Below are 16,398 nucleotides of genomic sequence, written 5' to 3' on the forward strand. Positions count from 1 at the left end.
GATTAGGCACATCACCTGTTACCTCTTAATTCAGTTTTTATCTGTCATTTCCTTGGTTGAATTGTATGTCTCCTCCCTTTCGGTTTGTAGTTCAGGATTGCTGTGGATACTCATTCATCTCTCATTCAGTTCATACATGGCTTCAACCTCTCTCTGTATTCAGTTATTTCCTCATCAACAGCATTTACATTTAACTGGTGCCATCAAACATCTTGACTGTTCAATCTCTTTTTGTGCAGCCCTTCTCAGTCAAGCCGGGGAGGGGGGGGAGGAGGGGGGGAAGACGAAACGATGTGGGTTTTAAGGGAGAGGGTAAGGAGTCATTCCAATCCCGGCAGCCGAAAGACTTACCTTAGGGGGGAAAAAAGGACAGGTATACACTCGCACACACACCCATATCCGACCGCACATACACAGATGGATATGGGTGTGTGTGCGAGTGTATACCTGTCCTTTTTCCCCCCTAAGGTAAGTCTTTCCGCTCCCGGGATTGGAATGACTCCTCACCCTCTTCCTTAAAACCCACATCCTTTCGTCTTTCCCTCTCCTTCCCTCTTTCCTGATGAAGCAACCGTTGGTTGCGAAAGCTTGAATTTTGTGTGTATGTTTGTGTTTGTTTGTGTGTCTATCGACCTGCCAGCGCTTTCGTTTGGTAAGTCACATCATCTTTGTTTTTAGATTTGATTTAAAGTTAGACAAACCAGAATATTAAAATCTGTGGAAATGCAAATTGGGTCTTAAATGTTCATTGCAATAGATGCACATGTTAAGGTCAAATGCAGCTTAAAAAAAAAATTGATTTCATGCATAACACAAGAATGCAGCTGCTCAAGGAAAATTGTGAAATAAGTAAAGCTATTTGATGAAAAGCTCTCGGGTTTCTAGTCATGTAGCAACATTAAGATAGCATGACATTTCAACAAGTTTCACACTCATTGGCATCGAAATGTTGCTACCAGGGCTTTTCATTAGTAGTATATGCTGGGAAATTATATTCACAAGTTAAGCTGCTTGTTATTTGTTTATGGGTGATTGTTTCCCAGTGCGAAAAAAAATTGTTGCTGGCAATGCAAAACATTACTGTATTATGCTCACTGCAGTTTTATGGTTGCCTACGGATACGTGTCAAAGCAAAAGGCTTCAGCACATCTGTAAAATGTATTGTGAAATTTATTAATTAATTCTTCCATCACTTATTGGTAAAACAATTTCTCATTTTCAGGTTTGCAGCCAAACTGCACTTTGTTTCACTAACATTAACGGAATTAAATAGTTTGTTTATTTTCCAGTATTGAAAACAAAAGAGAGTATTCCTCACTCCTTGCAGTAGGGGTGTGGTTTCATACCAGAGAACGTCTGGGCTCTTACATTTGGAAATAAAACACCATTCGAATTTTTCAGGATTAATTTCATTTTTTCCTATTAAAATTTAATTAATAAATGTATATAATGTGACAAATATGGTCTATGACAGAGGGATGACAATATAGGCAGACAAGGATATTTACTAAGCTTTTTTTGAATTTTAATATAGATGTGTGTATATACATATATGAATATAAAAAATATGAAAATCCTTTATATAAATTTTTCAGTACAAATTAGTCTGTTGCATAGTATTGGATTCATTTAGTGTATGCTCTCTACCAGAAGAGCAATACCTTGGCCACCACCGATACAAGCCGAACCAATTCCATACTTTCCTTTCCTCCTCCTGTAGAGAAAAAAAATGCCTCATTACTCAATGAGAATGTTGCCAATTTTGCATACTTGACACAATTACATTATAACAAACCTGAGTTCGTGTACAAGATGGCTCGTAATACGTGACCCTGATGCAGCAAGTGGATGTCCCAGTGCAATTGCTCCTCCATTCACATTCAATTTTTCCATGTCTAATTTCAGTTCTTGTTGACAAGACAATGTCTGAGCAGCAAATGCTTCATTAATCTGCAACACAATTTTTCAATATGACTATTTAGTCATACATCCGACTGGAAGTACTAAAGTTTTTCCCCATCCTCGTAGTTAGTTTTTTCTTTCTTTTTTCCCCCTTTTTTTTGGGGGGGGGGGGGTCACTCATTTGCAATAAATCACAATGCATAAATCAAAGAAAAGCTTAAGATAAACATAAGAAATGAAATGTGCCTAAACGCTCAGTGCGTTAGTCTGTTGCATAGTATTGGATTCATTTAGTGTATGCTCTTCACCAGAAGAGCAATACCTTGGCCACCAATGTTAGTGAAACAAAGTGCAGTTGTATGTAAAGTGATACAGCTCACTTTATTAATATGCTACTGCCATGCTAGTTAGAGTGTGGAAATAAAAGTATTCAACACAAGAAAATACAAACATTACTTTCTAACAACGAAAACAATCAATTTTTGGCAATATAATGTAAATGGATAAATAAAAAAAAAAACCTACTCACCAAGCGCTGGCGGAACACGCACATAAAAGAAAGTTATAATTAGGCAAGCTTTCGGAGCCAGTGGCTTCTCCTTCAGGCAGAAGGGTTGGAGGGGAAGGAAGTGGGGTGAAGGAAAGGGACTGGATAGGTCTTGGAAAAGCGGTAGATATTGGAAAAGTCACCCAGAGGGGAGACGTACTGGACGGGATGAGAAGGAAAGACTTTTCTTAGACCTCTCCAGTCCTTTTCCTTCACCCCTCTTCCTTCCCCTTTAACCCCCTCCCGCCTGCAGGAGGAGCCACTGGCTCTGAAAGCTTGGCTAATTATAACCTCCTATTATGTGTGTGTTCTGCCACCACTTGGTGAATAAACATTACTTTCTGTTTAATGAAAATGACAATGTAATTGTACAGCTTTGTCATAATTATACTTAGTTTTACATGCAAATAGTTTACTAATATATAATTGCACTTGAGCTCCTGTGGTTTACGTACCTCAACTAGATCGATATCATTAAGTGTTTTGTCCGTGACCTTCAGCAACTTCTGAATTGCTGGAGCAGGCCCTATGCCCATTATGCTTGGGTCCACACCAACAACCGAATAACCGACAAGTCGTGCTAATGGTTTGTATCCATATTCCTTACAAGCCTCTTCACTAGCCAAAACAACAGCACCAGCACCATCACATATGCCCTGAAATGTGCCACCACTGTTTAAAATTTTCAAAAATGGATTATCCACTGGTTTGTATTATAAAAATGAAAAAATCTATCTTGAAAGTATAAGCACTCCATACTATAGCTTGCAATTATCTTTTCCAAATATTTCTCAAATAGAGAAGAAATAAGTTTCACATAAAATACTTGTTTTTAAATGATCGTACAGATGCAGATCCTGCAGTGACAACTCCATTCTTCTTAAAAACAGGTGCGAGTTTTGCAAGTCCTTCTGCAGTAGTTTGAGGTCGCGGATGTTCATCCACATCAACAATCACTTCTTTCTTCTTTATTGTCAGTGTGACTGGTGCTAGTTCTTCCTTGAAATATCCTTTATCATTGGCTGTCAAAAAATAAATCATGATACGGTAGTTATTGTGATCTAGGAATACAATAACAAATAAATAAGCATATTAATAGTGAACCATTTTGCCTCTTAAGCTCTCCTGTAATGTGATTTATTATAAAACCATTACTCTTAATAGAAATTGTGTCAATTAAGACTGTGCATGTGCAAAAAAAATTATTTTGCAATACAACACATGTATTTGTTAATACTAATTCCAAGTGCAACCTTCAGTAAATCAGACATGCTCAAACAAAGAGGTGCAAAATAGCTGTTATGTTTAATTGAAAAGACTTTCTGCAGCAATAATTTTTAGTGCCACTGTAAATCAGGATTACCTCTGTGTGTAATCAAAAGATTTCTCTAAAATTTCATGTTGAAATTCCAAATCTCTCTGCATTTTTAAAAATTTTTTTAGTGTGAGTAAAAGTTTAACTTCACTAGTTTGCATAGCCTCAAATGAAATTGTTTGAGTTGCCACATTACCTATTAGTAATTATTCCAAGTTCAGCAATGATTTACAGTTTCATAATAAATACATGAATTTTAATGTCTTGCCAGCCCTTGAAATTTGCTCATTATCATCATCCATCACCATTTTGTGCAGTGGCATGTTATTGTGCAATAGCCTCAAGCTTACGAGAAACCTATGCAGAAACATACTTCAAACTGACGGGAATGTGGTATCAACAGATTTTGATAGTAATGACAGATCTTGTTTATAAGTGGATGCTCTTCAAGCTATGGCCACTGTTGATTTTAAGCATGAGAATGCAAGAAAGTCAATGAAGTATTACTTTGCTCTGAAAGAAGAAAAGGAACCAAAGCCTAAAATTCAGTACTATTCTACAAAACATGCATGTTTCGTACTCGTGTCACACTTCATACCCCTAAAAAGTATTTGATGAGGAAGGAGTGTGGTGTATCCACAGACAATAAAAGGTTCCCAATATCAGTGAGCATGTGGGAAGTATTTATGATCGAGCAACTTGCATTCCAACAATTCACTACCCTCCTTCACCTTTCCTGCGCAACTCCACAAACAGTTGTTTTTGAATTAGAACTGGAGAGTGAGTTTGAATACGATGACTCATTTATTTCCATTCCCTCCCCCCAAAAGTTTCTCAGAGTTCCCAGAGTGAGTCAGAATTTCCCAAGATTTCCTTATTTTTCTGCTATTCCTGAAAAGTCTCCACTCCATAAATAGTTTTATTCATTCAAGTTTATATCAAAATGCTATTGTTCTGGAAGAGCATTTAGCAATGATAAAATCTATCAATCTTCTAGTCTTTGTAACAGCTTACTCGTGTTTGTGACCTTCGCTTACTCTGAAAAAACCTATCCTTTGCGTAGAGTTCTACATTTACCATTATTATTTTATATTTATACCGAATTACTCAAAGCTGTCCTCAAGTAACACTTAGTCCAAAGAAGAAAACACAAATCATCCAAGGAAAAATGCTTCCACTCTCTTGCTAAATGATTAATTATGACAGCCAAAATCTCTCCACTGGATCCCTCTTCTATCCCACCATTCAGTTAAACATGGCTGTGTAACAGATTAAGGGTCGACCTGCGACAGCAATCGCACAACTTGCGTACGGGCTGCTAGACGCTGCCGTGAGCGCTAAGAGTGCATTGCGGTTGCAGGCATTCGGGTCCATTGATTAAGCACAGCAGCTAAATATTAGATGTCACCAATGTGGACACTTTCTTTGTCCTTTCATGCAGTTAAGACTGTTTGGTGGTGGTCATTCCTAAATGAAAAGGCATGCAGTGAACACATTATGTGGTAAACAACATGTGTAGTTCAACATGTTACTCTGACTTTGATGTGATAGTGCTGGGGTGTGGGTGGGCGGGGCAGGCTTGGAAATGAATGAAATGTAGTCCCAGCAGTGTTAGGAACCTCGGCATATGGATAATGGTCTGGGAACATAATATAGTTTGACAAAGGATGTTAGGGACATTAGGAAGGCAACAGTGGAAAGTATATACAGGATATTAGGGAGAGAGTATCGCATTTCGGGGGTTGACTTGTCTTGGCAGACTAATGTACTGAGGCATTTGAAGCCCTGTGTCACTGGGTGACAAGTGGGAATGGGTTGCTTCTGAGGTTTTTAGAAGTGGAAGATGTCCTTTTGGTAGGCTGAGAGGTGGAGACTGCACAAGATATTTGTTTGTGCAGATCTGTGAAAAGGAAAACCTAAGAGAACATATAGGTGTAGGAGTTAAGGAAATCATTATTTCCACATGACCGTAGGAAAAGGAGCACTTGATATGCAAGGAGTGGAAGTGATGGTTTTTAATAGTTGATTTTTTTATGGACTAATATTTGGATATAAGCTTTAATGAAATTAATACGAACATCAAGGTAGGTGGCTAAAAACCTCCACTTTTTGCTTTTCTCGTAGTTTTTAAGTCACTGTCCAGTCTGCTTCTTATTTCTCTTTTTCTGAATTCAACTTTACTTCTCACTCTGTTCTTGTATCGTCTGTGAACTAAATCTGATACAATGCTTACCAGCATACCCTTCTCTCTCTCTCTCTCTCTCTCTCTCTCTCTCTCTCTCTCTCTCTCTCTCCCCCCCCCCCTCTCTCTCTCTCTCTCTCTCTCTCTCACACACACACACACACACACACACACACAGTGCTTGGGATTTTGCCTACTGAAGGAAAGTACTGGGCAATCTTGATGACATTAGTTTTATGAGCATTACGTGTGGTTTAAGGCATGTTCCTTTGCCCAAGTTTCATCTGTTGGAGACCTCATTAGTGGCTGCAAAGATAGTTAATTTCCAAAAGTATACTTTTTTAGTTAGCCAAAGCTGCCAAACTTTACTGTTAATGCACAGTGGTTAAGTTGCGGCTTCATCTGTCCACTAGAAAAGAAATATGAGTCACACCAGCATGCATTATGGAGGTTGCACAACTGAAGAATTGACACCATTTGCTTTGTTTAGCACTAAGGCCCACTTATTTAATACGAGTCCTCCTCCTTTTCTGTTAAAAATATTTTCGTGAGTTTTGCTTTAAAAAAAAAAATCCGTGAAAACTGTGTGCATTCAAGCATAGTAATGATAAAAAAATAAAATACTGATAAAAATTTAGTATCAGAGAATCAAATTTAGTGGTCTGCTGGTCCCAGTGTATGATCTGTTACTGCCAATTTATCTAGTGGTGGTTCACTTTAATCATGAAATAACCTCACAAATAGTATAAATGGTCATTAAATTTAGTACAACGAAATTGGAGATAAAGGTGACAGATTTAAAGATTTAGACTGTACATAAATTTAGAATCTGTTAATGCTGAACCCTGCACATGCAAATCACTAGCATGTTGTTTTCCACTAAAGATGCTCAAATGTCAGTGTTTCAGCTTACCATTCTTCCATTGCATTTGTGATCGAAGGGAATATTTATCAACATCTTGTCTTGCAATTTTGTACTTCTCAGCCAGGTTTTCTGCTGTCAGTGCCATTGAAAGGTTGCAGTAGGTGTCTGTAAGACCAACCCACAGAGTATCCTCAAATTCAATTCTTGCTCCAAGAGGTGCTCCAAATCGGATATTACGCACAGCATAAGGAGCTTGGCTCATATTATCTGTTCCTCCTGTCAGAACTACTTTTGAGTCCCCTACGAGAATGTTCTGAAATTTATTACAAAATAAAAAAAATAACTGCAGCCTTAATTTGCAAATTTAGATGATGAATTTATATTTCTTCAAAACCGAGAAAAATACTATTTGCTGTAATTACACAGCTTGTGCTTAAAGCAAAAGGGAAACAGAAAGTTTCCAGTTAACATCAACAGACATGTAACTTTCAGCTGCAGTTGCAATAATGGGGGCAGACATCTGCATGAATACATGTGAATCATTTTTAGAACAGAATATTGCTAGCAGTAGTTTCCAAATCACTCAGTCTTTGGCAGCTAGTTTTCTTTTTTATTCTGGGTTCTTCAACTACTTCCACTCAAATATGAAAAGATTACTTACATGAGCCCCACTGACTATAGCTTGGAATCCAGAACCACAAAGTCTATTGACAGCCAGTGCAGGTCGCTCAATGGGTATTCCGCATCTCAAAGAAACGTGGCGTGCAATGAAAATTGAATCTGGAGCTGAAACCTGAAATAATATTATGATTTATTTTCAGTATAAGTAGAATCACCACATTCTCATATTAATGCTTATTATAACAGGCAAATGGACCATTTAAATGATTTAATTGCTGAAAAAATCTTGTTTGATCGATTTTTTTAAAGTATATTAAAAGTTCTCAATCTCAATGTATAGTAAACAAATTATTAGCCATAAAACTGGGTTGTACAAAAATAATACTGCTGCTTTTGTTTAGTTACATTATAATATACTGCCTTGCTGTAATACAAACTGAATATTTCTTTAAGTGTAACAGGAGTAACTGAATAGTATATTTATACATGATCACAGTTTCTAAAAATCATATAAACAGACATGCAAAGGATACAATGTGATTGCACTGTGAACAAGTAGAAAGCTTTGTGGTGGAGAACATCATTTGTGACAAATTTTCCTCATATCCTATGCCATCATGCAGCCCCCCCCCCCCCTCCCCCCAATTCTCCCTCCCCACCAACCCTTTAGATGTCTGCATTCTGGGGTAATATTTTTATTTGTTATGACTAAAGTGAATTTTTTTTACATCCATAAGTACGTCAAACCTTACAATTAGGTAACATGAGCTAGAAAGAATAACCCATCCATAACCAACATAAATCAGTGCAACAACAAGATTCTTCAGCTATCATTGTCAAAGAGTTTCTTCATCTGGAGCCAAAAGAGAACAGGAGGAAAATGTGGGAACAATCATTTCACAGTGTAGTTCAGTATGGACAAGACAGGAAAGTTAAAACAGTTAATTGCCTTCACTATACCCATATCTTCTCTCCACATTAAATTTTACTCATCTCATTCTGTATGCCTTCCCAAACTTTCAGTGTTGAACCCTCTTTGTACTTTCATATGGATCATACAGACAGTCTCTAGTTTGCTTTATTTATGCTGAAGGTTTCCATCCAACATTGCTCCAAGAGTGATCATTCAATAATATAGCTTGTCTTTCCAACACTTTCATTACTGAGATGCAATAATACTATGAACTGAGTCCCAAATTTTTCACCTATACTTTAATTTCCTCTTCTTCCATGCCATAAGACAACTTGAGAATTATTTAGTGGTTGCACACAGTAACTTTGTTGCCTTCTAATCGTTGCAACAAGTGGGTATAATTTTCTGACAGCTCTAGAAAAACTTTCTCCATGAAACCGCAGACACTGCTACCATTGGAAAAACTGTTCTTGCATATTCACTTATGACCATTACGTTGAGCAGTCACAAAATCTGCTTCATCCAAATTAATTTGATAGCACTCATGCCCAGTTACATCAGTTTAGCATTATTCACTGATACAACCACCACACAGCTTTTTGGAAGACTGAATAAGCATTGGCAAATTGCAAGTATACACAGCCACAGTTGCCTCCACCCTTTTGCCCCTAATTTCCTTCATTTTCATCCCATTGCATGGCATCCTTTAGTCTCCATTTGCTTTCCCTTCTCCAAAGTAGCTATGATCAAACACTACGGACCGATGACCTCAGCAGTTTGGTCCCATAAGACCTTACCACGAAATCTAACACTAAGAAGTCCAGTCTCATCTATTCCAATCTTCCTGTTGTTTCTCTTCTAATGTATGACATATAAATAAACTTTCTGTGTTCAAACATATCTGTTACCTTGGTTTCTTTTTTGTTTGTATAAGAAGGAACTTCTGATACCAAAAACTACAGTATCTTCAAACTTGATTCCTCTTTCCTGACAGCACTGGTGTCAGAAGTGAATAAAACAGATGTGTGTACAGTGGGGACCCCATGTTCCACTGAGACTGACATGGTAGCTGTGAAGGTCCTACAGAACCCCTGAAAAGTGATGGCCAATAGGTCTTCAATGAAGCTACAATAGGCCTAGCAACCACCTAGTGGATAATCTCTCTGCTGTCAACAATGGGACGAGCCTTGGAAAGGATAGATAATTAAAACAGTTGATGACCTGTTTGTAGACCCAAATTACACTTTGGAACAACAAATACTTGGTCATTGACTGGAAAGGTGTAGGAGATTGTGGATATAATGGAAAGAAGAAAGTTGGATCTGTTGGGGTTGTCAGAGAGAAGATGGAAAGGAGGAAGAAGGGGAGAACTGAGAAAAGGTGATCGATTTTACTGGAGCAGGAATGATGATGAAATTGACTGGGGAAAGTGGAGAGAAATGTGTTAAAAGAAGTGAAGAAAATACTGGCGAGTGATAGAATGAAGTAGATAAAATGTTACTGAAGTAAAAGACTATGGACATATTACAATTGTAAGCCCCCACAGGTAGACTGCACTTCTACAGCAAACACAAAATTTGAAGAGGGAATCCAGAAACAGATGGGGAGGGGGGGGGGGGGAGAATGTGATATAAATTAGGGATATAAAGACATATGTTGGAAGATAAACACAAAGGTATGAAAGTGTGTTTTGACCAGAAGATTGGAGAAGTCAAAATGAGCAAGATGAAGGGCTGCTGGGTTTCTGCCGGGGGTTCAAGAAAAAGAGAGCCACAAGATTAATTGGTAAAATAATGACTCGAGTAGGAAGTCGGTAGTTTATTACATACAATACACTATAATAGTGAAATAAATAGTAACATCACAGATATCAAGGTAATACCATCAGAGGCCTTGGACAGTAAAAATCGACTGTTAATAATGAACCTGAGAGGTCAAAGGATAAGAAAGCATCAAAAAACTAGAATGGTTGTATAAGGGTATAGAAGCTGAAAGGAGAAGAGAGCAGGGTAGAGCACCTCAGAATAGTGAAGGAAAATCTCCCAGCAGATGAACCAAAAATGGTGAACGAGGAATGAGATAGACTGAAGAGGACTTTTGTGGCAGAAGTAGTATATGGGAGTACAAGCAACAAAAAGAGATGGAAGGAAACAACTTGATGGAATAGAGAAACAAAAAACATAGTGCAGAATATGAATAGAGCCTTTAGGATATGGTTCCAGAATAGGACAGTAGAAACTGTAGAAGAGTACCAGACAAGAAAGAAAGAGGCTGAAGAGAGAAGGTGGGTGGAAGAATGGACTAGGAGGAGGATAGTGAAAATTCAAAACAGGTCCTATATGGGATGGTTAAAAGTAAGAGGTGGGAATGATATGACAGACTATGATTAAATAGTAAACAAAAGTAGCCAAGAGGTAGAAAATTAAGAGGAAATCAATATTGTGTGGAGGGAGTATCCTGAAGAACTCTTGAACCTAAATGGAGCCTGGAATAAGGAGGAGGAGGAAGAAGAAGATGATGAAGAAGAGGAACTGTAAACAGAAAAGAATTTAACATGAGAGAAGTGGAAGATGTACTAAGAAAGATAAAAAGAGGGATGATATCAGGTTTCCATAAGCTGAGTGTAGAGATGCTGAGAGCAGCAGGAGAGATGGGGACACAATAGCTTTATCAAGTAACGAAAATTGTGTGGAAAAAGAGGGGGAAGCTGTATGACTGGAAGAAGGGAATGATTGTGCCAATCTTCAAGAAAAGTAATAGAAAAAGAGTGCAAAAACTAGAACAGAATCCACTGATGAGCCATTATGCAAAGATCTGTGAGAAAGTTTTGGCAACATGAATTTGGGCAAAAACAGAAGGAAGGATGAGCAAAGAAAACCATGGGTTCACATCTATAAGAATATCACTAAAAATATAGAAAAGATCTACTGATGGCCTCCCTGGGCATTGAAAAAGCATAAGATCGTGTATGTAAAAACAAGATTTGAAAGTTCCTGGAAAAAAGAAGAGTATAAAAACAGATTATATGGAGAATAAGAGAAATGTCCAATGAGAGTGTGAGATGGGTGAAAGAGTGAGGAGAGAACTCCAATTGGATGGAACAAAGGAACAATTTCAGGCAGGGAAGTGTACTTTCATTGGTGCTATTTGTGGTGATAGCTGAGACAATGAGCAGAGTGGCACAAGTAATTAATGGAAGAAAGATGAAAGCCGTGGTGTTTGCAAATGATTTGACAATCTGTAGAAACAAGAAGCAGTTGGACATGTGGCAACAAGTAGATATGGGACAAAGCTTAGAATAAATAAATGTGAAATGATGAATGCAACCAGGAAGAAGGAGTGTCACAGCTAACTGGAATAAGAACTGGTGGGGAATGACTGAGGAAGGTGGAGAGTTTCAAGTATCTGGGAAGTTGAATATGCAAGAATGAAAGAAGCGACAGAGAAATAAATGAGCGGGGCAGACAAGCAGAAGCATTCTGGTTGTTAGAAGCCTGATATGGAGAAAAAATGTCCCTCAAAATAGCAAAGGAGTTACATATCAGCATACTATGTGTCAGTGTCAGTCCTGACATCCGCCTCTTGAAGCCTGGGTAATGATAAGAACAGATAGCAACAAAATACAAGCTAGTGAAATGAAATACTTGAGAAGTACTACTGGAGTGAAAAAGATAGACACATTAAGGAATGAAAGGATCAGAGAATTAATGAGGGAGGAATCATTAAGAAAAGAATAGGATAGAGGAATCAAAGTGCAGATGGTATGGGCATGTTAAGCAAATGGAAGAGAAGATGATGCCCAGAAAGATACAAGAGATGAAACAGAAGGAGAAAAGACCTTGAGGAAGACCAAGAGTTAGACAGCTGAAATGTATGCAAAAGAAAGGAGAAGGCTGGATCAATGCAGAGAGACATGGTAATAAGACAGAAGACAACTGAGAGGCTTATGTTCCAAACAGACCTCACCAGTGTCTTGAAACTGTGTGAGTAGAAGAAGAAGAAGAAGAAGAAGAAGAAGTGTGTGAATAACATTGATAATGTTTAAGGAACTACTAAACATACTGCACAATGGAAAACCGAGGGTGAAATGTAACAATATTATGAAGAGGAAAGAAGTGCGATTTCAGTTGCCCAAGACTGTGGTCATATGTGTGAGTTACATTTGCATGAGTGTGTACGTGTCATCTTATTTTTTACGAAGACCTTACTGGCCGAAAGCTTTATTTATTTGTGACAGTCTTTTTGTTGTGCCTATCTGCAACTCAGCATCTCTGCTATAAGGTGAGTGGCAACTTTCCTCCTCGTAATATTGCCACTAAAGATATTAGATATTTATAATGTATAAATTAGGGTATGGACCTAAGGATTTGCTTGAAGGTTATGCAATGTACAGACATATAAATTTGTAGGGCCCTACATTGCATAAATCCACATAGTAGTTGTGGTTCATAATCTAATTCTGTACAGAACAAGACTAACTTCAAACTGTGGAGATGTGAAATTTCTGCTCACAATTTCATTTAAATTACATGAACACTGCATTAATATGTACCAGTATTTCCTACTGATACTAAATTCATTTCTGGGACAATTATTGTTCACTGGAAAAAACCACACACAACTACATCAATTATGGTACAACAAAAGACTGTAAAGATTTTTATGAAATATAAATCAAGATCACCACATATCATATTGCCAATGTGCTAAGCAGATTTGAATATTTGTGGTCTGTAGATGCACTAACTTCTTAGAGATGCTAACAGACTCTGTAAGATAAATACTTAAAGTAACCACTTAAATATTATTCTACACACTTAGTAGTTGGTAGTTTGTTTAGAAATTTCTTTATGTAGGTGGTGTTTGCAAAAAGCACGACAGCTGTGTAGTTACAGATCTTAATCTTGCACTATCCTGGGATTTCCACAACAAAATGAAAAATGTATATTATCTGGACATACAACAGCTGTTTTTTGAAATTTAAGATCGTAAGCAGTTTAGATTTTCTAAAAGCATTCAGTTTCTACAGCTATGTTATACTTCACAAAAATAAACATTTGTAATTTGTGTTTTGAAATAACATTTAGTGCTTTACACAAAGTATTTCAGTTCATTTGCTGAGGCCGGCCACTATAAATTCTGTAACATGAGTTACAAATATAGGCTAGCTGAATTTCATAATGAACTGTAGATTTAGGGCTCATCAGTCTCTGCATATATTTGGTTCTCTATTTTTTCTTATCAGAACATTTAAAAAAAAAAAAGTATTTCAAAACCTCATAGCACAAAATTAATTTTTAGCTCATTTTTCTTTGACAGAGGGCTGTTTCAAATGAAAACATTATAATTACAGCAGACTTGGACTAACATCTTGAATGTTAGTATTTCTTACACTTAAAACGTTGCCAATCACAACAGAATCAACTTGATCAGGGCTGACACGGCCTGCTGCCAGCGCTGCTCTGCCTGCAACCTCTTGCAACTCCATTGCTGATTTCTGGACAAATTTACCACCCATGGTGCCAAATGGAGTACGCTTTGCAGCAACGATAAAAATCCCTGTAAAACGTGAAATTTTAAATCACATTTTCCTCACAAAGATACTAGTTACATCCATAGCTATCACTCTATATGGCAAATAAAAGTCAGCTAATGTGCATGTATGATTGGATTGGTAGTAATTGCGATTTTTGTCCTCAGAGCCAACGACATCTGCTTTATTAAGCCCCAAATAGTCACGTAAAAGAAATACGTCGTTTATTGTCCTTGGCGCTTTCGTAATTCTGTATTTGGCGTTCTTTTACCATACTTGTTTACTGCAGATAGGCATCAAATTGCACAATAAATCTGTTCTCGTCGCGCCTACCATCTGAGATACTTATTTAAAGCACAATTCAGGTAAATTGGAGATCATTAAGTAACAAAGTAAACGCGCAAATGTCATTTGATTCCCATAAAACAGACATATATCTACGGCGAAAAGTGGTACCTGAAAGTGGCGTCCTACTTTGCGAGGATATATTTATTTGAATCTGTATGTTGACGGGAACAAAAAATTGATTCTTACTATGAAGACGTTCACAATTAACGAAGTTTGGGTGGTAATTTATACTGAACAGGCCAGGCAGAACCTACTTATACCCTTATCACATATGCGCCGCACTCACCTTTAGTTAAAGCAGCCATTTCTTTTTCTCTGGGATAAAACACCGAAGCTATCTAACTGAACAAATTAATGGAATGACAACTTGACCACTGTAGACACACCACACAGATGACCTGCACTGAACAGTCAATTTTCAGCAGCCCTCGCTCTCGTATATGTGTGAGGGTTGCGGGTACCTCACATTCCAAGACCTTTGCTCGAGCTGAATGAACTTTAATCTTGTGTTGAGTGAAATAGGATGCACGTAACAGACTAGGTGGAGTAACTGTAGCACACGCTACGTGGACTTTAATCTCGCACTTGTGTCAGGTAGAACCCTGGCTGGCCACAGATTAGGAGAGAGACGTGTTATAGAGGAAAAACTTATGCAAAACAAGTTGTGCACATACAGCCGTTCATCTAACAGTGAGACGAGCTTAGTATTTGTCTGATTGCGGAAGAGTAAAGTATTTAGGCAGTTGTCGCTTGCAGTGTCTAATACTTAAGCAAAATGACAGATGAAACTCTGTTATGTAACTATCAAAATTCGCCATGACATAAGATGATTGAGAGTACAGATTCATGCAATTACATTGGCGTCTAGTTTGCATCCAACATTCGTCTCACTGTGCGAATACTATAAGAAATAGAACCGTTGCTATCACATACAACTAACAAGGTTTTACAAAAGGCGACTGATTTACCAGTACCTAGGTGACAAAACTCTGTCAAATTTTGTTTGCGATTTCTAATAACCTACTCTTTATTAGTGTCGTAATTCACGCCATGTCGTGTGAACAGTGATGTCTTTTGTTAACACCGCTACTGTGCTATAGAATACGGTTATTTTTCCTGTTTTATTAGCTGATGGAGTGTAAGTGGAATAACTGCCAGTTTGTTCTGTAAGAATTTCCAGAAGACGAAGTCCGTCTTTATTGTTCGTATAAGGGCGAAATGGAAAGCTGCAGAACATTACCGGTACTAGTTTCCTCCATGAAAACGGTGGTTTTTCCCTACGACGTTTATCTAACCTATCTCCTCGTCAGTAGGTTCCTCTTTAGCAGTTCGTCCTTACATTTCCTCACGCAATCAGGAGGGATGATGCAGTGGTTAGACACAGGACTCGTATTCGGCAAGAGAGTGTGGTTCGAGTCATTGTCCGGCCATTCAGATTTAGATTTTCCGTGATTTCCATTTTTTTTTTTTTTTCCAGAGAGCACATCCGATTTCATTCTCCTGGTTAGAGCTACCCATCTCTTCGTCGACATGACGTTGAGTCCTGATCGTCTATGTTCGTTTTATTAGCTTCAGAAGCAGCACGGCGCATCTATGATAATGGTGTCCGCAATTGATGAGTCATTAGGCATTATCTGTGCCTACGACTGATGTGTGTCGATAATATTCCGTTTGGTTGTTACATAACGCATTGTCATCTTACAGCTCTTAGCACCTTCTCAAGATGAACACGCTCTACTAATCGTCACTCGTCAGCATGAAAATATCAGGATGTGTCCTTCGACCATAGATACTATGGTCGAAGGATGTGTCACAGAAACTAAATTGATGTGAATGAAAGTTACATTCCTAATAAGCTTTTCGCATTTTTCGTAACGATGTAGGTGGAGCATTGTTCATAAGGCTTTCTAATTGCGTGTGTTTCTTTCAAACGTAAAATTTGGAATACTGTGCCTCTTAAAATTTCTTTGTAGTGGAACATTCATAGCCAATGGAAATTCATCCAGAGTTAGCAAACGGCCGGCCACACGCAGCGAATTATCTGCGCAAATCTCTGTGCACATTGCATCTGCACACACAAATCGTAGCATGTAGATAGAAGAAACGTGTTTTGAGTCATCTTTTTGAGTAGTCTAGTGTTTTAGTATGTGTGTGCCCAGTGAATTTTAAAAT

General features: G+C 37.9%; 1 protein-coding gene across 1 annotated transcript; it reads right to left on the reverse strand.

The window, feature by feature from the left end:
• Positions 1–1,391: 1,391 nt before the first annotated feature.
• On the reverse strand, positions 1,392–15,052 carry LOC126187770 (3-ketoacyl-CoA thiolase, mitochondrial-like). Its single transcript, XM_049929034.1, has 8 exons — positions 14,513–15,052; positions 13,738–13,904; positions 7,473–7,604; positions 6,860–7,124; positions 3,296–3,471; positions 2,905–3,105; positions 1,796–1,950; positions 1,392–1,714 (listed from the first exon to the last, which is right to left on the reverse strand). The coding sequence occupies exons 1-8, from the start codon at positions 14,529–14,531 to the stop codon at positions 1,630–1,632; spliced, it is 1,200 nt and encodes a 399-aa protein (XP_049784991.1). The 5' UTR covers positions 14,532–15,052; the 3' UTR covers positions 1,392–1,629.
• Positions 15,053–16,398: the final 1,346 nt, after the last annotated feature.

Source organism: Schistocerca cancellata, chromosome 5 (genome assembly GCF_023864275.1).
Source record: "Schistocerca cancellata isolate TAMUIC-IGC-003103 chromosome 5, iqSchCanc2.1, whole genome shotgun sequence".
Taxonomy (NCBI): Eukaryota; Metazoa; Arthropoda; class Insecta; order Orthoptera; family Acrididae; genus Schistocerca; species Schistocerca cancellata.